At 41.2% G+C, this 27,260-nt stretch overlaps 1 protein-coding gene across 2 annotated transcripts; it reads right to left on the bottom strand.

Moving 5' to 3' along the window:
• Positions 1-205: 205 nt before the first annotated feature.
• On the bottom strand, positions 206-26,598 carry slc9a7 (solute carrier family 9 member 7). Of its 2 annotated transcripts, none has more exons than XM_044198626.1 (16): positions 25,404-26,593; positions 23,063-23,265; positions 22,899-22,976; positions 19,356-19,432; positions 19,091-19,203; positions 18,761-18,866; positions 18,223-18,364; positions 17,967-18,072; positions 16,683-16,771; positions 15,907-16,020; positions 15,497-15,608; positions 14,992-15,145; positions 9,671-9,734; positions 8,602-8,684; positions 7,346-7,451; positions 206-4,462 (listed from the first exon to the last, which is right to left on the bottom strand). In XM_044198626.1, exons 1-16 carry the CDS (start codon positions 25,681-25,683, stop codon positions 4,199-4,201), a joined length of 2,091 nt encoding a protein of 696 aa, XP_044054561.1. In that variant the 5' UTR covers positions 25,684-26,593; the 3' UTR covers positions 206-4,198. The 2 variants fall into 2 exon arrangements, with proteins under 2 accessions (XP_044054561.1, XP_044054562.1); XM_044198627.1 differs by lacking the exon at positions 206-4,462 and adding an exon at positions 4,479-4,625 and having other exon boundaries at positions 25,404-26,598.
• Positions 26,599-27,260: the final 662 nt, after the last annotated feature.

The following is a 27,260-nucleotide window of genomic DNA, read 5'->3' as shown; positions in this document are numbered from 1 at the left end:
AGCATTAAGTTAGGCACGTGGTGATGTATGATCGATATGTGTAACGTAAACAGTTTTTGAGTTACAGTAAACAAAAAAAAAAGGCACGGAAGAAGCGTGCAAGTCAATGTGAGTGCGATTGCAATCTAACTAGTGTATTTCAGTCGACCCCAAAGAATGCAGACATCCGTGGACGGCTTCTGAGGCCAAAATTAACACAACTGGGTGGCTCATAATTTGACAATTTTTATTAACATGTTGACATGCAAACCATGGTAGGTAGAACCAGGCAGCCAGTTGCATCTAGAAACAACAGGTGCACATATTGACAATTGAGCTACATCTCATATTTCTCAGGTACAGAGAGCATGTAAATATAGCCGGCAAGACAACTGACAGCACAAAAGTCTGGAGATAGAGTGCACATGAAGGTTATATAATGGTCCCGCGAGTGTCCTCTGCTTGAGGCAAAGTGCCAAACTCTGCTCATTCATTTGCCTGGAGCCATCAGTTAAGTCGGCCATGATGTTTTGCTGTCCATAAAGTGCTCCCACGTCTCAAAGAAAAACTCTCAGGTCAGTTTGTCCTGGACATGTCGACAAATGCGAGTTCTTGTTCTGTCTTTTTCTGCACTAATGTTAGTCGATACAGCAGGAATTATGGGGACATTCTCGACAGATATGATCAAAAACACAGTTTTGTCTGTTTTGCACAATGATATCTCCTGTAAGTTATACTGTATGTAGAAGGTGCATCTTGAGGCTGTGTAACCTCTCCATACCACAGAAGAAGTACTGTCCAAGCCTGGACTGGTTTGTTCAGACAAAATGGTGAATAAGTGAATATTGTAATGCCCTCGATACAGACAAGCTTCGCTATCATCAGACTGTGAAAGGAAATGTTAAGACAGAGAGCACAGCTTCACATTACTTCTCACATCAGCTAGAATTTAAATGACCCACAGTGCATACAGCTTAGAAACCGCTTACATAACTAGATTCATTTCCTCTTGGCGGTCCTCAGTGAGCCATAAAACGCATGTGAAAGCCTCAGATTCAACTTAAACAATCGTGGCTTTCACACCTGCCCTTGTGTACTCATACATAAATGCAGCAGCCACTGTGTGCAGTCGAAAGGAGAAAACAAAAAGGCGACACGTGCTGTGTGGTGAATTTTAAAACGCGGAGTGGTTCAGATGTCTTGACATAAAGGGAGCACAAAACGTGGCGGGGCCGTGGAAAAACCTCCTCCTACTCCGAGAGCGAGTTGTTGGTTCAAGCAGCTGCTCCACCAGCCTGAAGGGCCTGGGTACAGCTCTGTAAGCCCTAAAAAGTATGCCAGTTAATATGCTACTATTTACATTTATTGGAAGAGAGCTAAATATAACATCTTGAGGGGGGGGGGTTTATGCAAATGACCAAATACTTCCCCTCATAATCATACTGCGTAAGAAGAATTCCCAAAGGTTCACTAACAAACAGTCAGGAAATGTGGTTAGAAGGTCACCAAAGAGTAATTGATGCAGTATAAATAATTAAACATTTCTATAGTTCACGTGGAGTGATGCAAATCAACCTGTAGGAAAACAATAAGGTTCAGGAGTCTGTTGTGGAAAATGGCAGCCAGCAGAGACTAACGCAGCGAGTGAAATTCGGAAGCTCAACATCATTGTCTCGTATCGAGGATTGGCATGTTGGAGATCGAGTCGTATCTCATTTAAAACTGCTCTGTGTAGAACTGGGCCACGGGTGAAATGATGTCACACCTGCTGTGAACACGAGAATCAATCTAATGTTGAGACACCGTGCATTCATTTGGTACCAAAACAGAAACTGCATCCACATCATTTTAATGTTAAGACCGCTAAAGAGAACTACATGCGTTCCCATTTATTATTATTTATCGGTGGATTGCATTTTCAGAAAAAAGGGTGTTCGGGTTTCTTGTAATCAAAGTTCTGGGAAGTCTCTAGATTGCCATTATTAATGTGCAGTGACTGACAAATAAATGTGTAAGTGTGTGAGCTGCACAATGAGTTTAAAGCAGTAGTTCAACATTTTGGGAAGTAAGCTTATTACCTTTCTGGCAGAGCGTTGGATGAGAAGACCGATACCGCTCTCATGTCTGTACGGTAGATATGAAGCTACAGCCAAAATGTCCAACTATAGCTTTAACATAATCATATCCGAAAAGACGGTTCAAAAGCATTGCGTGATGTTCTACAGTACAAAATCAGTCTATTGATATGAGGGGTTTTTTTTGTTTGTTTTTTTGCAAAATGAAGACAATGCTGACAAATGTGAACTCAAACTCAAGGCCTCAAAAAAAAGAATAGGACAACACATATTAGGAATTTATGTCTGTTAATAAATATTACAGTGAAGCCAGGAACTATGGTTTAGGACCAACAGGTGAGAAACCAGATTTACAAAATATCCCAGAAATTACCTGAGTATCTGTGACTTATGAGACCAACTCACCTCATCGGTCTGTTGAAGTGCCAACACTTTCAACAGGCATTTGAGGTTAATATATGGGACAAACAGCCCACAGACACTATTGTTTAAGGGTAGAAACACTGTTGATGCAGGTAAAGGGTGAGTACTGCTCGGTGAAGTTCTGTGCAAGCACTTTCTTTATTAATCTCCGGTGGTCAGTGTTTAGTCTCAGTGGCTGCTCTTCTTTATTTGGGATTCTAAGTTTCACTTGTCTGAAAATGAGGATCACTTAGGTTTCAAGTTGTCAGATAAATCTTATTAAATGGTAGATATTGAAGATCTGCCCCTTCATGGACGCAACCCAAGCACACGTCACCATACAACTTACTAAATGTCGCTTAGATGTAGAGCTGAAACAATCAAGTAATCGATTAGTCTTGACAAAAAATGTGCCAAAATGTCAAACGTTCACTGGTTCCGGCTTCTCCAATGTGACAAGTTAACTGAATATTTTTAGATTATTGATCGGCCAAAACAAGCAATTTAAACAAACATCACCTTGGGCTCTGACATTTTCTAGACTAAACGACTAATAAATGAATCGAGAAAAACATCCGCAGATGAATCGATATTGAAAATAATTAGTTAGTTGCAGCCCAACATAAATGGATGCATCTGATAATTTGAAATATTTTTTAAATCAGTAGACAATATATTATACAAAAGAATTACACTATTATACTATTTATAGTGTTGAAATTGCTCTTGTTTTGGGAAATCAGCATTATGTCATATATCTCAATATAATTAGCATCAAAAACGCTTCCGTTCCTTATTCACGTTATTGTGAAAACCAGCCCAGTACACAGACAAAGACCCAGACCAGATACGCAGGTGCTATTTGTAATGGGAAATGTAATGCATTGAAAGAAGCAGTCTCACTTAAGAGGAACAAAGCTCTGCATTGTAGCTATTTACACGCTCAGATTCTTCACCCCGAACTTCACCCATGACAGGCTGTGGGTGGCTGAGAGGGAAACACATTCACTGTCCGTCTCTGTTGTCCTCACATGCCACAGTCTCCTCCACACTGATGCTTTTGTATGAAACAAAGGGCATCCATGCAAACACCGGTCTATTAGCAGCTTCAGATGAATGATTGACATTTACCAGAGAACTCCTGTTTCATCTGTAAACTATTAAAGTTTGGTTAGTGTAGCCTCATTTCAGCATCTAGATTCGGTGTGACGTTTTGTCAGTGCTCACTGATATGCTGTGAAGATAAAGTGGTCAGATCACATGAGGACAGAAAGGGCTGCCAGGCAATTTTTCATTCCTCTACTTCTTCTCCACTCAGTGTCACATGTTCAAAAGTGCAGACTTAATCTCACATGAGGATTTTTTTTTTCTGTCCTCATATCCTGCATAAAAGGTTTCCCTTCTGTTTATGCAGAGGAAGCAAAAAACTTACTCACAGTATAACATGAATCACAGTATAACATGGAGAGTTCATCTCCTGACGCGCTAGAGGACGCGTCTCCTGGAGAATAAAATTCAGCTCTGTAATGAGGATGAAATGCTCCTTGAGCTCTGCTCCCGGGCCTGGAGGGAGCGCAGAGTCGCCCTGAACCCTCCCCTCTTGTCTACTCCCATATCTCCACTCTTCTTATCTCTGAAGGACTGGGTGCTCTGCTCAAAGGATGTGGAGAGAGCTGAGGGCGGGGCGGTCTGGGGGTCGGGTCAGGGTGGTTTGACGGTGCAGGCAGGGAAGGAAGGGAGGGTCAGATGTGATCCTCGATGGGAAAAACTAGGCGCGTGCCGCGGCTCAGCAGCTCCTGCTCGCGGGAGTCCAGCTCACGCTCCAGAGCCTCCTCTGAGGTGCTGCCGCTCCTTTTGCCATTCGCGCTCCAGCCCGACCCTCCGGCTGCGTCCCCCCCACCCCCGGACGCCCCGTTGGCTGTGATGGCAGTGTCACCGAACATGAAGGTCAGGTCGCCTTCGCTACGGATGAGGTCGGAGTCGTGGTCCCTCAGCTGCTCGTGGTTCTGAAAACACATCCACAGTGGAACATGAGGGGAGGGATGGAGAACACGGACACACACACACACACACACACACACACACAGATGTAGAACACAGATGTGGGTACATGTGGTGTGAACAGGTGAACAGACTGACATTTAACAGTGCAAAGGCTCATAAGGGACACTATGGATTTACAGAAGGGAAGGGAGGAGACTTTCACTTAGTGGCCTGTATTGCAGCAACTGTGTTAAAGCAACAAACCCTACAGTGAACTAGTATATGTACGGACAGAAGTGAAATGGATATGAATTGTTAGAGAGGTTAGACACCCAATTTAAAAGCACACAGTAATGGATAGCTCTAAAACTGTAGCACGAGGTTCTCAGAGCTCTCATTGACTGGCTGACAATCAATAGTCCGCCCATGTCCCCGGGGAGAACAGAATGAGTTAACATCGGGTCAATGGGGATTACTCAGATGAAGGGATAAAAAAAAAAAGAAATTACATAACCCCTTCTCTCCAACAATTATCTGGGTGGGGAAATGGGGGGAAAAAAGTCCATCAGGCATTTTATGTAGTTAAAAAGGGAATGGATACTTTCTAATGAAAATAGTTACACAATTGTTATATGAAGAAGTGAAAATAAACATACTGGGGACTGTCTGTCCGCATAGGGGCTTGGGGACAGACAGTCGACTGGAAGTATTGTGAGACGGACTAATGCATTGTTGGTTTTGTCTTTCCATGGGATTTGTAGACAATAAGAAAATAGAGACTATTGCCAGCCTTATCCCTCAAAAATAATTTGGTGAGTCTGATTCCTTTAGGCAGTCGTTTCAAAGCCTTGGGGCCTTTGATTTATAGTACACAATTTAAACAGTTAAATGTGAAATGTGTCGTTTTGAAGCTATCTAGCCTGAAAAGTATATTCTACAACCGTATTTTAAATGTTATACAAATTGAGGTCAATGGGAACCAACATTCTTCTGTTTGTGGAGCACTTTATTCCCTCCCCATTTCATAATATCCATAACCAAAGTGGAACCAGGCAAGGAGCTTTATTTAATCCCGTCTCTCCCCACTTGGCAACACAGAGCCCTGGACGGTCCTGATTATATAAACAACCACCTAAATTCATGGCTCGCCTGGCAGGCAGCCCTAAACTGGTACCAACAGCAACAAACCAGGAGAGGAAAACATTTATGGATGCAGAGCTCAAGACAGAACTGAGCGAACAATCAGACAATGAACAGTCTGAGCTTTTATTGGCAATGGAGCATCTGTATTCATGGTGCTTCCTACGCATTGTGTTTGAAAATACAGCTATGGTGGCAGGTTCCTTTAATCTGTGGCTTTATTATCTATGTTCTCTAAACTAATTCGCATTGTGGATGTAGTCATTTTATGGGAATGTATGCCCCTTCATTTTTTTTGGGTGAAGCAGACAAGATTTAGCTCTTTTTCAAGATCCCGCCGAAGTCTTTGAATATGCAGTATATGTCAAATTCTGGGGATCCTTTCTGGGGGAGGACCCCCTGCTCTACTATGCAGTAAAGAAATGCAGTTTAGATTTTGTAACCAGACAGTGACATGCTCTTTGGGTTACTGAGAAAGGTGAGTATAATAGCCAAAAGCACATGAAATATAAAAGGAGAATTTGCGGTGGATCCAAGTGGGACCGTCCCGTCAATGGGTGTTTCTGTGTTTAAAATATTGGAGCGTAGTGTCTTTCAGAACAGTGATCGTCATTGAAGTGGCGCTGAAAAGGGTCTTTTGTGCCCCTTGAATGCAAAAAGCCTTCTTGACTGCTTATTCTCTCTCTTGCCGAAGGCCTCTGTGCTTTCTGTGTTTACTGGCAGATACTTTCACGATATTAATTCAATTCAATTTTATTTATACAGCGCCAATTCATAACAGAATTAATGTTACTCTTTATAATATTATAAATATTATTACAATTCTCCTGAGATAAAAACCTTCAGTATTCACAGAGAGCCTTCCTGAGGCACCAGGCTCAGGTCGGAACAAAGGGCAGGAAAACTACCACCTTTCAGTGATTTACAGAATGCTTTGGTTATAGCTAATATGAAAAATATCTAAAATCAAGTTTTTTTACTTTAGCAGCACCAAAACATATTTTCCACAGTTAAAACGTATTTTTAAATATCATTGCCTGTAGAAAAATGTCTCATACTCTTAAAGAAGAATAAATAATAAGAATAAACTAGACTTTAAAAACAGTCTTTGGAAATGTAAACAAAGTTTTTGCCAGCTGAAAACTATACACACAGCTTCTACTATGATATTGCTCTGCTAGTTAACCGCTAACTAACCACTAGCTAACGGTAGTGTGGTTTATATGACGGGTGGGGTTAGCTAGTTACCCCAAATCACATTCGACTGGATAAATGTATGTAACTGCCCCTGAATTCAAGATGAGTCATTAAAATATTTTTACAGGAAGAGGACAAAGAGGGATTTTGATACATTTTCTGGCACATATTTAGCATGTAACAGAGATAAATGAATAATCAACACAGGGACGCAGGATTAGAACATGGAGAATGTATTTGTCATTTCACTGGCTCTTTAAAGGAAAAGTTTTACTGGCTAGCTGTTTCCCCCCAGTCTTTGTGCTAAGCTAACCGGCTGCTGATTCATGTTTACTGTACAGACATGAGAGTGGTATCAACCTCCTCATCTAACTCTCAGTAAGAAAGCGAATAGGTGTATTTCCCCAAAATGTTCACCTATTCCTTTAAATCCTCTGCACAACATGCAGCGAAAGATTCTCTACTGTTACAGAGTGGACATTGCATTTTTCACAGATCACTGGTCACGCAGGAGTGTCACTGTGTATTTGCCATGTGCAGACTGCTTTTTAGCGCGTGTGGACACTCACCTCGTATGCCTGGGGGCTGGTCAGACAGCTCGCCAGCGGCCCACAGTAGGCAGGCAGAGTGGAGGTGAGAGGCGGGCCGCTGTGTGTCAGAATGGGCTTAAGGTAACTGGGCAGTTATTAAGGAAAATGACACAAAGAGCTCAACAATTATTATCAGTGAGCAAAGGCTGGGTGAATGGAGGATAGTTAATATCCTAATCTGTACCACTTTCTAATATGGCATCATTCATAGTTTGACATTTATAAGCTTTATTAAAAAGGCATTAGCTTGTTTAAAACAGTTTAAACAAGCCGCCTACATTTATAAAAACAGACCTTGTGGTCAGCCACTTCCTTCAAGAAGTTCTCTTCCTGCAGTAAGTAACTCACCATAAATACATTCAATCAAATGATGATTTATGGCTTAATAATGTTGACGATGGTCTGCCAGCAGGATACAGTTAAGATCTGTATGGGATTCTGTCAGCGGCTGACGGCAAAGTCATTTTGTGATGCTTGGCAGCAGTGCAGCAGAGAGTGAACCAGTGGGCTCCTCTGCCTCTTTTTTGTAATTAGTCAGGCTGTATTGCACTCTGGGAAAACCCAATGCCCTGTTCAGCTGGTCAGGTAACCACTGCCTTTGGGGAGAGAGGCAGACTGCTCCCTGTCACGACATGCATGTTAGAACAGAAATCAAACACATTTGTCCACTGCACAGGCCGCTATCCAGAAATAAAGTCACTAAACTCCCAGCACCAAAGCCCTGCGTCATGTATGTTTACCTCAGCCTCTGCAGTGCTGGGACTGAGAGAGAAATCCATTCTGCTTGCTTCAGCTGGGTCTAGCGTGTGTCGCCAGGGAGAAAGTCTCCACTGTAAAACACAGCTGCTCCGCTCAAAAGCAGCTACGAAATTAGCCACCCGGTGATGCAATTGTTCAGCAGCGAGGGAAGGAGGGAGGAAATGGGAGGATAAGCTGCTAAACATGTCTGTTTTTGCAGCTAGTCTCAGCAGGGACAGCAAACATTTTATGGATTCATGTGTGTTATTTTGATCCCATAGCCCAGGAGAATCCAATAAAGACACCCATTGTGATTGTGACTTTGATGGCTTATACAGTGTACAAAAGGGAAAATAGGCCCTAGACAATCATCCTGACTGGATGTGAGAACTGATATTACCACCAATAGCTAGTTCAAACAATTAATTACCTTGTGGCCTAAAAGCAAATGAAACATATTTTCTTTGGTTCTGTAAAGCAGGGCACCGAAAGGATACTTGTGGTCAAAGGTGTACCACAGTCTGAAGAGCCACGCACTCTCCTGTTTGGTTTTACTTTGTCCTTCAGCCTGGGTGCCATCCTGGAGAAACACATAGAAAAATCATATTCTCGTATTCAAGATTTGCTAAAATCTGTAAAAAGACCTGGATCCACCATTGTTATTCTGTAAGGCATTATGAGTGAATGCAGTTAGACTGAAAGGGACATTGTGTGCATGTTTGGTTAGGTTTTTGCAGTGACAAACTGATCAGTGTAACTACTAACAACACATTCTAGCTCCATGGTGACTTCTGCTCCTCTACAGCATCACAGTGGGCGCATCTTAACAGAGTAGACAAGATTCATCATCATAAGTGAAAAATGACTGAAAAGTGAGTTAAGTAAATATATGGCACACCACAACTAATGGTGCTATTCTGCTTCCGCTGTCTAGTTCAGCAAAGTCACCTCCATTTCTCTTGACAAACGAAATTGTTTGCATGTCTTCAGACTTGCTGACTGTGCTCTGCTGCAACATAAAATTGCAGAAGTAGAACCGTTTCAGAGGTGAGCGCAGCATCGACTATATAATAATAAACGAGTTCTGAGTGGTCGTACAAAAGGTTTCAGTCGTAGTCATCTGGACACTGTTTTCAGAATCAAGACGTTTCGGCTCCCATTCGGAAGTCATTCTCAATTGTGAAAAAATTGGACGGGAACTGGAAATTTAAGCTACTCTGAGTTACATAAGCCCTGCCCTCAGGAAGGAATCTGCCTGAGTATCTGTTAATAGCTAGTTTCACCTGAAACTGACCTAATAGTTTCCAAGATGGCCCAGTAATCAGTAATCAGGCCTATTGTTTTCTGGCTGCATCTACTTCATCACTGTTAAGTACCTGATTAGCATGTGATAGGCGTGACCAAGGTGTTAATACACTCTGATAGACTTTGGGCAGATTAAATCTCAGACCACCATTTCTGTTCAAAGAGGGGTTCTCTTTTTTTCACAAAAATGGCTTCCTTGACGCCCCGTTCAAACCAACTCTTCTCTCTAGAGAAGACTAGAGTTCTGAGTGGTATCCTCACCCCCTGTAAGACCTGGAAGCTGTCTCCACAGGGCTGCTGGTCTTGATCTGGGTCCACACCAACCCTGAAACACAGGAAGAAAGTTGAAAGAAAATATTAACAACTCATGAAAATGCAATTTAACTCAGAAATAACTAAATTACTCAAAACATTGTTACAAATGTGGCTCATGATTAGATGCCAGTCAGCAGTTTTTTGTCAGCCCCTTATACTGTATGTCTGTAATTTCCCTACTTGTGACTGCTGCTCTTCTTTCACAATGTGGTTTGACGTGATTTTGTAAGCTGTTCACTTTGACACAGAAATAATCTTGTATCTTTTTGTGACTACTGCACCTGCAGAATGCAGATTTGTCCTCTTTGTGTCAGGTGTTGCTTTGAAAGCCCACACATCACAAGTGCTGATTGCTAAACCCTTTTAGTGGCTGAAAAATATAACTCAACCCAATACAGACACAGAACAACAGTGAGAAGCTGAAAGACATCACACCGTTTGTATAATTCAGTGTAAAGCAAATGAGGGAGAGATGAGATGAGGGATAGTTAATATTTTTCACCGATAGGGAAAATCCCCTCCAAGTCACAAGAGAAACATTGCACAACAGAAATATAACAATAAGACTAAAATAACTGTTTATTAGTAATAGTTTGACATTTTGGTAAAGCTGCTTATTCATACTGAGAGTGGTATCAATCTTCGCATCTAACTCTGACATTTTAGGAAATCCAAATCTGATTTGCATTCAAACAATCCCTTTGAAGTTACTGCAGCACATATTTTCAGTCCTCGTGGCTAGACATAAATAATTTCCCCCTGGTGTCTTTTACCAGCAGAGAAGGATTAAACTGAATACAAGCAGATTTTAAAGGGTCACTTTTAATTCACATAAGCTCTGGAGCAGTTGAGTCTAATCCTTGTGGACAGAGGCCAAGGCACCGATGTGTAGCCTTTCATGGTTACATCTAAAACTTACACTGATGCTGCACAGTAGGAGGTGAAACTAATGTGTACAGTTGTCTTTAGATTTTTCCATGACAGCCATTAGAGGAAATATCCCTTCTTTGTGAATGAGTAACAGCATTTTTCTTTCTGTTTTCCACCGTAGCAGCTTTAGAAGGAGCAGGCCACGGGGTATCCGACTGCCTTTTAGGACTTTCTCCTCTTTCAACTACACACACACACACACACACACACACACACACACACAGAGAGAGAGAGGATCTTCTGGGGCTGGAAGATGCACAGAGGTCAAAGAACCTGCAAAAACAAAGCGGTACAAAGCCTGCTGGTGCTGCATCAGGAAGGATCTGAGAGGAATGGACTTGAGATTAAGACACAACTGCTGGCGGCCCCAAAAGAGAGAAGCACAGCCCAGCACATGTTTCCTCTGATAACAGTATAGACCCGTTACATGTTGTTCACATGCACACGCATTCTTACATAACAGAATGTTCCACTGACTTCAGTTCACCCACTAACCCGTAATCCTAATCCTGAAAACATTCCCTTCTCTCCCTATATCTACCAAATATTCCTCACAAGCAATTTGGGGTTTTTCTGTCCTCTAGGGAACACATGCAATCCTGAACAGGGTAAAAATGGAGGAACCATCATGACACAGCTCTCAGTTTCTTTCTTATCTTCCACTTTTGCACATACTTTTCAGATCAGTTCACACATGTCTGTCGAGCTGCTTCTAAGGAACGTAGTGTGTGGTTTGTTCTTTGCACTGCCATGTGAAAATTTGGTGGACAGTCCACAGAGACACAACAAAGAAACACACTCAGGTTTTCACATCACCCAGAGAAAACCTTGAATAAAGCACTTGATCAAGCTACAGTAACTCCTCAAGCAGCAGCACCTACACCAGAGCTGGGCTGGTGGTTCTCAAACCTGCTTTCCTAATATATTGCTTCTCAAGAATCAAATCTATTTTCAAGTCTCTGAAAAATATTTCATATGTTCTCAATGTTTTCCTGTGGCTTTATATAGGTACCCAATGTTCCCCTTCATCAGAAAAACAGAAGTAAACAGTGAAAAGAAAGACTCCTATCTGAAGAAACCACACACTTTCCAAACACCAGTTACACCCCCCCACCAAGAACATGTTTGGCAAAAGTAGCTTACTACGTCAAAGCTATTTTTGTTTTTTACACTGAACCAACTTTCCAAGTCAATGCTATCTCAGTGATCAATATAACTGTCAATAAACTGTGCTCTCTACTCTCACTGCTCCAAAACCAACCAACCAGATTATGTTATTTCGCAAGAATCAAAGTACTCTCATGTATGACAATGACAAAGTTTCTATATTTTCACACATTAGATTAAAGCATGTCACCCATATTATTTTGAGGATGTTTTAGTTTAATGGAGGACTAGACATAAAGACATAAGACTTTAAGCAGATAACACGGACCACTCACTGTTGTAAAAACTGTAATTGGCAACAATCTTTGCCAAATATGATCCTCTGTTTTCCTCAGAGCTGGCACAGAGGCTCAGCAGATGTTCAGGATGAAATAACTAGGACTCTTCAACTGATGATTCAACTGCTTTCAGCTCTTATTGTTTATGAGAGTTCATCTGCTGCAGTGATTACACGTCAGGTAAGACTTCCTTTCAATTCATCTTAAAGTGAATTATCAAGTCCTTTCAGCACTTTCACTTACTTCACCTTCATTCAGTGCTTACATTTAAATTGAAACTTCAACTCCTTTTAGTACCTCCATTTTAACAGCTATTCCAACTTCTTTCACAAATTGTATTTTGTGAGCCACTTCAGCTTCCTTCAGTCTTTCAACACTTCCATTTTAACTGCCATGCCAACTTCTTTCACTAATTGTATTTTGTAAGCCACTTCAACTTCTTTTAGTATTTCAGCTATTTCAAATGTTTCAACTGCTAATTTTCAGTTGCATGCACAGTTTTCTTCAGAAAATGTAGCCTTTTCTAGTTTATACTGTAAAGTTCTACCAAAATCCAAACTGAGCTACTAAAGCAATTTTTCCTCAAAATGCTCATTATATCAAAAAACTTAAAATTGAAATAAACTCAGCAAACATTACTATAGATACTACAAATGCACCTAAAATTTTCTGCATTGGAGTTGACAGATTGGTAGTTTTTCCCTGAGCATGAGCACACGGAGATCTCTTTCTCTCTTGATGGCTGCACTGCCGGGGCTCGGCGACAAGCTGCACGCATGCCTGCTTACAAACCATCCATCAAAACCCAATAACAAGAAACCAGCAGCGTCTCCTCTCACACCAGACGTTTGCTATCCGAGCACCAGTCCTCCATCACATCCTGCTCATCAACCTCAGTGCCACACCAGAACTGTTTCTTTTTGACTCCCCAGCTAGAGGATTGTGTCATAAAAATAGCAAATCACACCTTGCAAATTTAATCTTTAGTATTAAATACAGGGGCCCTGTGTAATGTGATGTCTGACTACTCCTCAGGGCTTCGAAAGTGTCCCTCATAAAGAGTAAAAATGTGTCAATTTATGCACATATACAGAGGATGATCACTGAGCACAGCTGATATCTGCCTGCCATGCGCCACATGTCCCGGTTACCATGGCGATGAGTTCATGAGGGAGATTTTGGCAACACTCTAAACCTCCACAAACCACAATAGTTCCTGTTCGGTCCGAGGAGGCATTACTCATATTAAACAGAGCCTGTTCACTCAGGCTGCCTCTGCTGCTGTCACACACATCACCAGCCCATAATCCGCTTTGTCATGACAAATAAAAGCCCCCAGTGCATCATGGTCACACAAAAATACTGTATGTGAGGCTGACAGACAGATAGCCATGCAAGCACAGCCCTAAAGCACCAGTCCTACCACTAACATCTTAAGCTGGGACAGCTGGTGGTGTGGCAGCTTGGTGATAAACAGCTATTTCAACTGTAGATTCAGCATCAACTCTGGCTCGGGAATGATCTTGATTTAGCGTTCAAGTGTTCAATCTGAAAAAAAAAGCTCTGGATGGAAGAACATGGGAGAGGGAAAGTCAGCAGCAGTGGATAACACTGGCCCCATCTCCTGGACAATACCACCAGGCAGCACAAGATCAATTCAGTAACATCAGCTGGAGAGGAATTACATATATAAGATTAAGAAAATATATAATGCAGATACTGCACTGTACCTTTGTCTAATATTCACAGAATGTGAGGGGCAGTATCTACAGACAAAATGTGTTTGTTCAGCTTTCTTGTCCATGTCAACTAGTTTGTTTAAGAAAATAAACTTTATTTAGATTTTTTTTTACAGTCCATAGCATATAGGAATTAAATGTATCTCTGTTTTGCTAGGTGTGTGTCTGTCCTTCTGCTATTAATATTTACACTGAAATCAACATAATAAATTAATTTACAATTTAATACATTTAGATATGTGATTTAAAGGTAACTTAACTAAAACAAAAGGAATTCATTCCATCAAAAGTTGAGATGTTGATTACTGCTACTCCGCTATCGCTAAGCTAGTTAACATTAGCTTTAGCATGAGATTAGCTGTTTTCTCTTATGATTGGATTTAGATACTGCCTCATTTTGTTATATGGAACTAACTTAATTACCAAGATGTAATTTCATCAAAATTGATATTTTTCATTTACAAACAAAAGCTAGGGAAAAATCAATAAGTAAATTTTGTTTTAGCTTTAGCTAAGGCTAGCGTGTGGTTATCTCACCAGCTAGCTTTCACGTCTCTTGCTTTAGCTGTCTCATCTTTCTGTGGCAGAATGTAGTAAGTGCGATGGCAGCTTCTAGAGGCCACATTTCAACGTTACCAAGCCAGAGTGCAGTTTGGCTTGGTTTTTAGCTCTTTTTTTGTAGTTACTGCAACTGTATGCTGTTTTCACAGAAATGTTACATTTCCATGGCATAATCATTTTCTGTGTATTAAAACACATGTCAAGAAGTCCAATTTTGACCAAATATGTAGTTTTTGTGTTTTGCCTTTGTAGGGCAGTATGTGTCTAAGATTAGTTTTTCTTGCATATTGACTGGCCACAGAGTTCCGGTCTAAAGGTTCTGTCTAAATGTTGCAATCTTTGTTTGCCTCTTTGTTTAAAATTTGGGGAAAAGACCTAGGCGTGGCTTTAAATGAAGATATGATCATGTATATGCAACAGAACACATTTTTCATTTACAAGTAACAAAAAACTATGGGTATATATTTAGATTTTTGGGTCCCTTTTCTTTCACAATAGGAAACGTTTTAGTTGTGAAGACTTATCCAAATGCGGAGGAGATGCTGAAAAGCAAGGGCAGATTTTCTTCTACGGCACAAAATTGTTATGTCACCTGATGTGTAGCCAGGATAGCATGGGTGTCGTCCCTCCACCAAACACCCAGACAGTGAAGAAGACAATGAGCAGCGTGGTGGTGAACATCATCTGGCGGGCGTAGGTGGCCGTGTCCCGGATGGCCAAGGCGAACGCCATCGCCCCACGCAGACCTGCAGAGGGTCACATCCAAAAATCATCCAATCACATTAGAGCTGCAACGATTAGTCAATCAATCAATAAGCCGATCAACGGAAATTTTATCTGCAACTACTTTGAAAATCGAATAATTGTTTAAGTCATTTTTCAAGCAAAAATGCCAAACATTCTCTGGTTCCGGCGTCTCAGTTGTGACAATTTGCTATTTTTCTTTGTTATATATGACAGTAAATTGATTATATTAAGCTTTTAGACTGTTAGTCAGACAAATCAAGCAATGAAAATAATCATTAGTTGCAGCCGTAAAATCACATTTAGCCTGACATGACGAGGGAAAAAAAAAAATCAAAGTGGCTTTTCCATACCTGCAAACATCATCATATGCTGGAAGTTTCCCTTGATCTTGTGCCTTCTGCCGAGGTTCAGGAGGAAGGAGAGCGGGTAAATGTTGAAAGCTCTTCCGATGAATATGGCAATCTGACAGGCAGGTTAAGAAGTCTTTGACTGAACGATTTAATTAATGCTGGAGAGATTCAGGGAGCGGGGTATCCTGACTAAAGTACTACAAGTGAACTTCATAGTGGAGCAGGAAAATCTTTCTTAGAATGATCTGATTGTCTTTTTGGATTTAAATAGCACAAAAATCCTCCGCAAAAGGGAGGATAGCCATAACTATGACCTAATTCTACAGCTGTAGAAAAATTTTTATTCTGCGAGAGGGATAATCCCAAATGGAAACATTAAAATGCATGCTTGTTGTGGCCCAAAAGGATACAAAAGCCCCTATGATGAAAATGGGGCTGAAAATGTGATTCTGGAAGGTGAACAGAGCCAAACCCATGTAGGAGAAGATGAAATTCTCAGCCAGGAAGTGCAGGACCTCAAAGAGCTGCATGGAAAATATAACATTCATCATGAATTCAATTTAGAAATGTATGAATACACAGAAATATAATGTTCAGGTTCACAGAAGCTTTGCCACACTGCACTGCTTAAAAAAAAGCCCTCTGCCTGGTTTTCTGAGCTATGCGCGACATCTATTCCCTCAGAATACAGAAAAGGACTTGTTTTTTCCTTTCTCTCCCAGGCTGCCATGATGATTACAGAGCTGACTGCATCTATGTCGATCTGAGCGGCAGGCACAGGACAAGAGCAGACACTCTGACATAGAGACACATGAAAATGAAAGCAAGCACATTAAGAACAAGAAGAAGAATTTAAACCATGTCTGTTTTAATCTAGGTGAAGTACTTGCCATTGTAATATGCATGTGTAGCTTTCTTTGAAACTGAATAACAAGAGCCTGCCAGGATACTGATCCACAATGTGTCACACTGCGCGTTGTCTACGTGCTAATCTGTACCCTGTCTTCAAGACTGAACCCCCTCGGGGAAACTAAACAGCCGCGTCAGGAGGGATGTCCTCAGACAACCCCGATTAAGGTCACAGCAGGCGGATCATTGAGCCATCTGGCACCAAGCACCCTGTTCATACCATCAGGGGGTTCAAAACGCTTCAAAATAAATGGGGCAGGAAGTGGTCAGATGCTACCTGCTTGGTGCGTTTTGTGGACTCTTCAGAGAGGTTGTTGTAGGTGTAGTGAGCCTGCGTGATGCCACAGAACAGCACGGCCACGACGCCTGTAGGACAACGCACACATACAAACATTTAGGATTTAGATTTAATGCAGTGACTCACTCACTCAGACAGAGTGCATTGCACAGGGTGGGCTGTATAATTTGGATATGCAATTGGCAATTCATCTATTTAGAAACATCAGAACCAAAGATGAGCTTTTCAGCCCTCTTATTGCTTTGCTACTGTGTATTATATCGCCTGTTCATTTCATCGGCTGCACATCTGCTGTGTAATCTGTATCTAAGTCCCTGTCACATTTCATTTGTATAACAGACCGATACAGTTCCCTGAGGATGGTTTACCAGCACTTAGTTTAAACTGCTCATGATTACGTTATTTAGCATAACCAACAACATGAGTGAGTTTGGAATTAAAAGGCTCCATCTAGATAAAATGCAGTTGTGAACGATCGCAAAGTTATCTGGAAAAACCTTTTAAAAATATTTAACGACTAACGGTTCTTTTGAAAGACCACATTTTCTTTTTAAACTGGCGCTGCACCAATTTTTTTTACACAAGTTTACTGGTCATGAGAAGAACTACTCAGAAAACCTGTGTCATATATTGGGGTGTGGAGTTTTAAAGATGAGGGTATTTAACAGGCAGGGAAAGTCTAATGATGCAATTGAGTTGCATTGTGGGAAATGTAGGCTCCAGGGTTTTTGGAGCTTGACCCAGACTAAGGACAAAACTAGAATGCAATAGTAAATCACTGGCGTACCCCTTTAATGTTCTGTCACAGAGAAGAAAAAGGACCACACACTAACAAATCATTAGAAAAGGCTCTTTAGATGCAAAAAAGGCTCAATTTATTACAAATCCAAGAGATGACAAAGTGTGAGAACATAATGCAATACCGAAACATTCACTTTTTAAAAATCTTTTTGCATTTTGTCACCTTTTGGATGTGAAATAAATTGATTGGTTTTTTGCATCTGAAATCTAGAAGTGCTACGTAAGTCAAAAGCAACCGGACTCGCTTTAGATTGAAGACTTTCAAGAATCTAAAGCAAGTCGAGTTGTTTCGACTTAGCATTTTTAGACCTGGATGACTGAGAATCTTCACAGACAATATCTGATTAATTTAAGTCAGAAGTCCGACAGATGCTGAATATGCAGGATTCTTTTAGCTTCCTGAACCACAGCTACCTAGTGCCTGCTTCCCTGCAACCACCACTGTACCCTGATACAGCTCACCTGTGAACCCGCAGGCTTCGGCTAGCAGGAAGGTGCTCCAGGACATGAGGAAGAAGAGGGCCGTCTCCAGTAGCGGGAAACAGTGCAGCTTGGTGAACTTGGTGACGTGGGGGGGTCGAGTTAAAGACAACACTGTTTTGGATCTTAACTAATCACAACTATAAGCACACCTACTGTCCCAAGAAACTTGAATCAAACCAGAAATTAGATTCATATTTGTATTTTAATTTCAAAGTAGGTATTAAAGAAAGGATATGAGAGCGGTGACAACTCCTGTGGCAGCACCCATCACAAAGGAGCCGCTGAAAATCCCCAGGAAAACCCCCACTGACTTGAAAAAGGCTGCAGCATCAAACATGTGTGTGTTTGCTCCACTGGGCTGATAGGCCACAATAGACCTGAAATGCAAAAAAAAAAAAAAAAAACCCACGGTGTGGCAGGGATTTTCAGTATTTGTCATAAATTTACCAATTTTCCAATGATGTTTTGAATTGATTCACCTCCTTATAACTGAGGACACATCTCATTTTGTCTCTTTTTGGAAAATAATCTCTGTGTCCGTGATTTGATTTGTTTACATATCTACCAAAATGAAATACAATCATTGGTCATAAGAAATCTCTTGTAGTAGGTGATTTGTAATCTTCCAGTAGAGGGAGGCAGAGTGCTGTCTGTCAGTGCTGCTCCGTCTCACACTTCAGTGTTGAATTTAACAAGAGGGTAAAAACCAAAAAGAGAGAGAGCTTTACCTGGTTTTGCATATGTAGGTTTGATAAGGCAGAAATGTGACTTACGAGGAAAGCACAATGGCCACAGCGTCATTCATAACACTTTCTCCAAACAGCAGAGCGTAGAGATCCCCATCTGCGTGGAGCTCATTAAAGATGGCCAACACCGTCACTACACACAGAGATAAAGAGAGAATAAAAACATTCAAACAGCAGCTAATTTTTTTATATATATATATATATATATATATATATATATATATATATATATATATATATATATATATTTATATATATATATATATATATATATATATATATATATATATATATATATGCCATAAACTGCATCACATAACCCTGGCTAATAGTCAGCATGTGTAGTATGTGCCGCACCTGGGTCTGTGGCAGAGATAATGGCACCAAAGAAAAGGCAGTCAGTGTAGTAGAACTTGTCAGTTAGCTGTCCGACCACTTGCATCAGTTTGACCACACCGTACATCAGATTGCTGTAGATGGACGTCCAGGGGAGAGGAGATCAAAAAGGCACAATATGTTCTGATCAAACTGCAGGTAACCCAGGCTCACAACAACAGCAGGATTTGATCATAAAGTTCCTGAATTTAAATTGACATTTCATAAACAGAAGGTGGACACTCACCCAATAACAAAACATGAGATGGCAGTGCCAAGAAACGCATAGGTTATGATGGAGCCCAGATTCCTGAAGAAGTGTCTCTGGAGAAGAAAAAAGGAGAATAAGACAAGGAAAGGAAAAGAAAACACACTTTATGTACAGTACAAGGTTAGCATTGTTGTTCCATTCTCAGAAACTGTGCATGCTCACACTGAACATATTTTAGTTTCCTTTTACAAAACAAATGTCTTTTAACACTGAGGGATTTAACAGAGGCCACCTGTGGGCAAGTAACTCCCTGTCAAACAGGACTAGAAACACAAACAGAGATGTAAAACAAACAAGCAGCACAACACAAACGCCTCTCCAGATCACTTCCATAGCTGAGCTCCCACCCAACTCTCTGTGCAGTCAGTATCTAAGAAACAAAAATGCTGATTCAGATTTCTCAAGGAAATGTGCCTTTTCCTTAGTGACTGTCAGGAGTGATTTTTGTGAAATAAAACAGAAAAGGAAGAAAAAATACTTTGATCATTATTTCCATCGTGGTGCCTGATGTTCCATCAGACTGTCCTCTCCACAACAACATGGAGCCGTTCAACGTCCAAAGAGGAAGACACGCGATCACATCAAAGAACAACAATCCACTTACAATTAAATATGCCAATAAAGGAAATTATGTGTGTGTTTGTGTGTGTGTGTGTGTGTGTGTTTTTTTTTTAAACCCAGTTACAGTGTATTAAAATGTCCTTTTTTGGAGATAATTATTATTATTATTTGCTATCTAGCAGCATCTGTTTGACCTTTTTCTTAAAGGCTTGTGGGTTCTGCACCTCCTTGATTACAGGAGGCAGTTTATTCCACTCCGCAGCACAGATACGGCATAGATGAACGAGACCTTACCCGTCATGGTTTTAAATCTATAAAAATAAGGTACAGGTTGGCTACCCTAGCTCTGGTATTGTGATTATGGACTTCGTCTAACTTCTTTAAGTAATTGTCGAGGTAACTAGGGGCCTAAGAGCCTATGGACCATATTAAGTTGTATCTGATGCGCTCTATCCTCAACTGGAAGCCATTGGAGCTGAAAGAACTGAGACCTGCCCACATGACTCCCATGATCTAGCCCTAGTACTACTCTCACAAGTTTTGTGCTACTTAAAGTTTCTGTTTCAAGCCTTTGTTAAGGCCCCTGTACCATGAGCTAACGGCATTGTCCAAGTGACACTGGACTAAGCAGGAGGCCAACAGTTTTAGTAGTCTATCCCTCTCCAGTAATCTAGCCCTGACTAGGTATCTAGTTCTGGCATTTACCTTGCCCAAAACCTTCAAGGCCACGGAAACTCCCCCTAAGTTCCCATTAAGGATGCAACCCAGGTAGCTGACAGAGGACTGTGTCTGTCTGATAGCCACGTCTTTAGTCTCCCTAGCTCATCAACTAGTATTTCCTGTATTTGTACTTTATCTTTATGAGTTACAAGTATGGCTGAGTTGTCTGCATATAAAAATAAAGTACTAGTGCGAGTTGCTTTCATGTCATTTATACAGAGTTAAAAGAGCAGAGGACCCAGCACGCTGCCCTGGGGCACCTCACAGGTGACTGGCATGGCCTCTGACAACTGCCCTCCAACCACAACCTGCTGGTCCCTGACAAATAAGAAGCCATCCAGCTTAGAGCTTTGCCGTCCATACCAAAGGCCTTTAACTTAGTTAGGAGAATCCTATGATTAACTGTGTCGAAAGCCTTTTGCAAGTCCAAAAGGACTAGACCGCACAAATTGCCATCTATGTCCCTCCTGATATAAAAGACAATTATCTGTGGAACAAGATTTCCTAAAAATAGAACTCATAAAGTAGATCATGGTTGCATATGTGTTCGTAAATTTGGTCATGTACAATTTTCTCAAAAACCTTGGATATTACACTTAAAATTGAGAAGAGCCTGTAATTAGGTCAAATTTACTCCCCTTTTTGTAGATTGGAGTGACTTTTGCGTGTTTAAAGTTTGTGGGTACTTGATCCCGAGAGAGATTGATGACATGAGTTATGTATGGAGCAATTATGTCAGATACATCTCTTAGGAATCTCACACCTACGCCATCAGGTCCAGTGGCCTTAGTTTTAAGTTCTCCCAGCATCTTGGCCACCTTTTCAACTTAAATCTCATAAAGGAAGAAGGAACCAGCCTTGACGCCTAATTGACTATAGTATTTGAAGACAAAGTCATCCCCGTACTCCCCTGTCTTATTTGGCGATTTGGAAACAAGTTTGTTTGCCACAGAGGTGAAAAAGTTATTAAAAATCCTAAGAACTTTTCTTTTGTCAGACTCAATACCACTGTCACTATTAAGTTCTATGTAAGCCTCATTGACCCTGCTATTAGATTCATCCCCACACCCTAAATCTTTGCGTACTTTCCATAGTCTTGAGGGTTACTGCTGTTATCCTTGATTGTTTCTAAATAATAATACCGTTTGGCTTTCCTGCTCATTTCCTGTGTCAAATTCCTGTATTTCTTAAAACCCTCAAAGTCAGTTTGATCCTGAGATTGTTTGAACCTAGCCAAGGCCGAATCCCGTATTTTTATCATCTCTAAGATTTTGTAATTAAACCAGGGGTTCATTCCCTGTTTAATTCTGATTTGCCTGAAGGAGGTCACTGTATCCACAACCTGCAAAAACAGATATTCAAGAAAGGCAGACATCTCTACGGCCAATATCTCCAGAACTCGGCAACTCACGCCAAAACAATCTAGATGGATAAATAGCAATACAGGTAAGAGGAAAAAATGTGTACTTTTGATTTTGGGGTGAACTGGAAAAATTAAAATTTGGACCTGATGATGGCGTTAAATGAAAAGTCAGGGGATCACCAAAATCATTATCCTCTTGGGACCATGAATGTCTGTACATGGCTAAAAACTGAATTAAAACTCAACCACTTCACTATAACCCATGGTCAGATCCTTATAAGATGCTCTGCACAGCAGCAAAACACAAGGATATTTCCTCTCATTCATCTGACTTGATATTATCTATCACTGTATAACTGGATAAGGCTGAGGTGCGCCCTCACAATAAGAACATAGATCAGATGTCACCAGCTGTTTAAACACATTTCACTCTCCATTATTTCAAGGTCGAGACAAAAGCACCTAAAACACCTATGCTGGAGCTCTACCGCCCACAATTCTCATACATAAAAAGCTGTAGTTGAAATTGTCATACTGGTAAATATGGTGATGGATTAATAATAAAAAGCATAGAGCCACCCCAAGAATTCCCCAAATGAAACAAATCTGTTACTCTACAACAGTCAAAAGCAGAAACAACTCACATTGTCAGCATCAGCCGTTTGTCTTTGCCAGCATAAAGCGGCAGAGAGGAAGCGAAAGACATCTGCTCTGGACTTCCCCTCAAAAGGGCCACTTATGTTCAGAAAACACTGAACGCTCTCAGTCTAGCCAGTGAGGGTTTTTCTTAGCTAACCATCTGTACAATGAGACAGCAGTTTGTGGCAGCACATATGAACAGTCACAAATGCTGAATTTTACATGTAACACCTCACCTTCTTTAGACTGTACCCAGCATGGAAAATTATTGGAGGCAGCAATATGTTGAAGAATACTTCAGGGTCAAATGTCACCTGGAAAAAGATAATAAATTAAAAAGAGATAACAAGGTCAATCTGGCAAATGCAGAACTGAAGAATATTTTTTTTCTGACTGTTACCTTGCGCAGCATATCATTCTGCTCCACATTGTGAATCTCTCTGGAGTTGATCTCCCCTTTGAGGGTGTACTCAAAGAACTTGCCGCTGACATTAAGCAGCAGGGTGCTGACAGGTCCTTCCTTCAGCAAGCAGCTCGGCGGTGTCTTGTTGTGGTAGCTGGTGGCAGGGATGCCGTACCGCAGAATCACACCGACCAGCAATCCTGAGGAAATCAGAGGAGAAAACCATGACAGTAAGACAAAACGATGCTGGTGAAATACAAAGCTTTAGACATTTCTTGATGGGCATAGCTTTTTCAATTAATCCACTTGTGAATGTGGGGCAAAGAATCTACAATAACCCAAAAATAAATGCCACCAAAAATCAAACTCATCCAGTCAATTGCTCAGTGCTAGATAATTTTCCAGGTGCTTCTGCTTTACAAGCCCCCAGGATGAGGCAGTGACACACAGAGAGCAGCAGAGAAAAGGATGAAAAATGGGGAGATGGTAAGCAGAAGCTTGTGGGGCGAGCTAAAGCCAGGAAGAAAGGAATGAGGAAGGCAGTTAGAGACCATAAATCCTCTGATCAGACAGCAGTTATCTGCAGGAGACATGGCAAAGCAAAGCTGCCAGCACTGAACTCACACTTCCTATCAGAGGGTTAACCGCATACATCACACTCTGGCTTTGGCCTAATCACACACACACACACACACAGGCACAAATGGTGACAGTTTGCCAACAGGGTTGACTTTGAACAATCGTTGAGAATTAAACCTCTCAATTTCTTGCAAAACATACTCGAATAACAGTTCACAAACTTTAGGTTCTTTCCAGCTGGTGGGAAGTTCCATGTTTTTGGACCATGAAGTACCATAAAAGGAAAATCCGCATTTGATAAGATGTCAGTCCTGCAACACATCATGTTCTTCCTTTAAACTGACACCAAAAACTTTTATTAAGGTATTCCACATCACTGATTTGTTTTGATTAGCATGCTGCAATAAGCAGCTGAATATACCAACAGAAAACACAAAGTCACACCAAAATCAAAGCATGGGGTTTTAACAACTTGACAGAGATAAGATTCCACATGTTTATTAATGCATATAACACATAAGGTATGTGCACATAAGCATCACACCTGAAGTCAAATTACGTGGAAATAGTACATCTCTGCTGTAACATTACTGTCAGTTTCTGTTTTTGACCTACTACCAGGACGTGGCCCATTTTTGTGAAGCTGGAACATGAAACTACAATGGCAGCTTAACTGGAGAAACGCCAAAGAACAGTTTACTTTTGAAGCATAAAAATCAAAGTCTGTCTTTTTTATGTGATCTCTGGTTAATAAGTGACATTTGTAGCACTGACTGACTGGGATCATTCTGACACGCCATGAAGAAAAACTAAATACAGATGTGGTCTGAGACATTATTACTGAAATAGTTCAGTTCACCATAACCCGGAGGCACACACAGTGGTTGTGGTCACTGACTCATGTCCATGATATATGATCATGTAGCCAGATGATAAAGACAGACTTTGGTTTTTGTTAACTTAAGAGTTTCTTCTTTGAAATGTCTCTGCCACTCTTCTGCTGCTACGGCTTTGGCTATGTAGCATTTTAGCCTAGTCAGTGAATATTCTGTGCTTATGTGGATGTCCCTGTAGGAATAAAAAGTGGCACAGAAAAACATCCAGATCCGAGCTGATTTTAAGATGCATGAGTATGTTGGTTACCTATACAGGACTCTTGTATTGACTGCACTTTGAACAGCCAATTAATGTGAAGTGGGAGTACCAAAAACACACATTTTATATCTTTTTCTTTCTCTGTCCCTCATTGCCCTGTTCAGCTTGAAAGATGCTACGTGGTCACACATGAGGGAAAAAAAAACAAAAAAAAACAATACTGGCCTAGTAAACATCAAGGTCACTAACATCTAATTTATTACACCATAGGCATTGTATAAGTGCCTTTATATACGTCAGGGTGCTGATTCCCAGTCAGTCAGGGATGACGCTGCACATGCAGCAGCCTAGTGGAGAGTTAGACGAGGCTGAGCAGCCGACAGCACCTTCTAGAAATTAGCACTGGCCCAGACAATTAGGAGCAATGTGAGCTGGTGGGAATGCGGAGGCGCGTCAGTGCATTTGCTCAGACTTAAATCATCTCAGTATCTTCAGGTTTATCATCTCATCGCCTCCATGCGTCCGCCGCACAACCACTAGGGAGACTGAATCATGCAAAGCCTGCGGGAAGGTGGTGGTAGTTGTGACGGAGAGAGAGAGTGTGTGCGTATTGTGTGTATGTGTATGTGTGTGTGTATTCAACATATAATCCTATAAACCTCACCGTAAATCATTGCCAGTCCGGTTTCGTGAAGGAAACGGACCCGTCTGTGCTTGAAGAGCCATATGGTGAGAATCGTTAAGGTCAGCAGTAAAATGAATGTAAGCAAATTAACGCTGTCCTGTCGGTGACTTTCCTCAGCCTCCTTCTCGGTGGTAAGTTCTTCCATTCCGTCGTCCTCCGCCTTCAGTCCCGACACCGCGCTCAGTAATATCCAAACGGGCATCATGGTGTCCAGCGCGGCGAAGGCTCCGCTCCGCTTCGGCTGTGGGAGAGCGTCCATGGTGCTGCAGGATGCTGTTGACAGCACACCGCCTCTATGCCATGTCACTGATGGAAGATACGCACAGCTGAGCCGAGTGGGAAAACAATCCAGTCTTCGCAGACCGTTCACCGGCGAGTTCAACCTTTTAAAGGTACACTGCGCGATAAAAAAAAAAAAAAAAAAAAAAAAAAAAAAAAAAAGGCGACGAAGCCGCTCCGGAGAGAAACTGAGACCAAATCACAGTGTGCCCCCAGGCAGCCACAAGTCGGCTCATTTCAAGCTACTGAGTCATTGTCCTGGGATTTTGATGAATTTGCAGTTCAGTGCTTGGTTCTCTTCAAAACAGGAAATTCACATGGGCCGTGCCTGGATGTTAAAAGTCAGCCTTTTGCAAGAAAAGTAGAAGCAAATATCCGCTTTGTATAATATGGCCTTGGTAGTGTTGTTTTCACTTTACACATGTTTGGCAATGTTAACATCTGGTTCCCATGCCAATAAAGCCCAAATGAACTGAGAATAGTAGTGGGGAGGGAGGTGGGATGAATCCAGGAGGCCACAGGTGGAGCACTATCTTTTAAGGGGGACATTTCTATGGCCCCTAAGACTTTAAAGCTGCACTAATCAATATTTTTGAATTATTAATAGATCAAATGACTATGAAAGGTCTGGTTTGTAGAGGTGAAACCCACAGAGAATTATCACCTGACCCCGACTCAGACAGAGCAATTTAGCTTCTTTCAGGTCGTTGTTTCGGTTTTATGGCTGCAACTCTACTGCTTTGGTTCACTCTCTCCGCTCTCATCAACCTCTTTTCCAGTAACAGACAGCTGTTTTCAGTGGAAAAAGCTCTGGTAAACCCACTGTAAATTACCTGCTCAGCACCGAACTGGCAACAGACACAGTTAGCGACTAGCTGGTGAACATCATGGAGCATTTAGCAGCTAAAGAGCCAGATATTTCCCTCAGGATTTGGCAGTGGCCAAAACAGAGCTAAAGGAGAGTGAATATAGGACTCAGGTAGACAGAAACACAACTCCAAATTAATGCTAATGTCACTCCGTATCTGCTGGATGTGTAAATAGGCAACTGCTTGCCAACATGTTGGCCATAGCCACTTATGTCGGTGATGTTTACAGCTTGTTGCAATCCCCCCAAGTGACCAAAAAAAAAAAATCGATGATTCTAGGTTTAACTATTTTAGTTTATATTGTACTCACAATATTATTATATTGTACTCATGTGGTGCATAACCTTGAGTAAATCAAGGTTTATTCATTTAAAAGAGTTTCCCCTCTGGGATCAATAAAGTATTTGTGATTCTGATAAAGATGTATTAATTATTGACTGACTGTAACTTTATGGGAAGGTGATAGGATGCATACACAAAGCACAGAGGGTGTGTGTGTGTGTGTGTGTGTGTGTGTGTGTTTTGAACATCTTCAAATGATTTTAAAAGTGATACAATGGTAGCACCTGAAAATACATTTCATTTGGAATCAGTCTCCACATGCACCAGATGCTGTTTAATCATAGGATTTGTCAGCACTGTGACTGTCTGGTGAAATGTTCATAAGACTTACCAACCTTAGCAATGA

The sequence above is a fragment of the Siniperca chuatsi genome, linkage group LG6, assembly GCF_020085105.1.
Source record: "Siniperca chuatsi isolate FFG_IHB_CAS linkage group LG6, ASM2008510v1, whole genome shotgun sequence".
Lineage (NCBI taxonomy): Eukaryota > Metazoa > Chordata > Actinopteri > Centrarchiformes > Sinipercidae > Siniperca > Siniperca chuatsi.
Note: the sequence above shows the minus strand (reverse complement) of the source record. Positions and strands in the feature narration are given on the sequence as shown.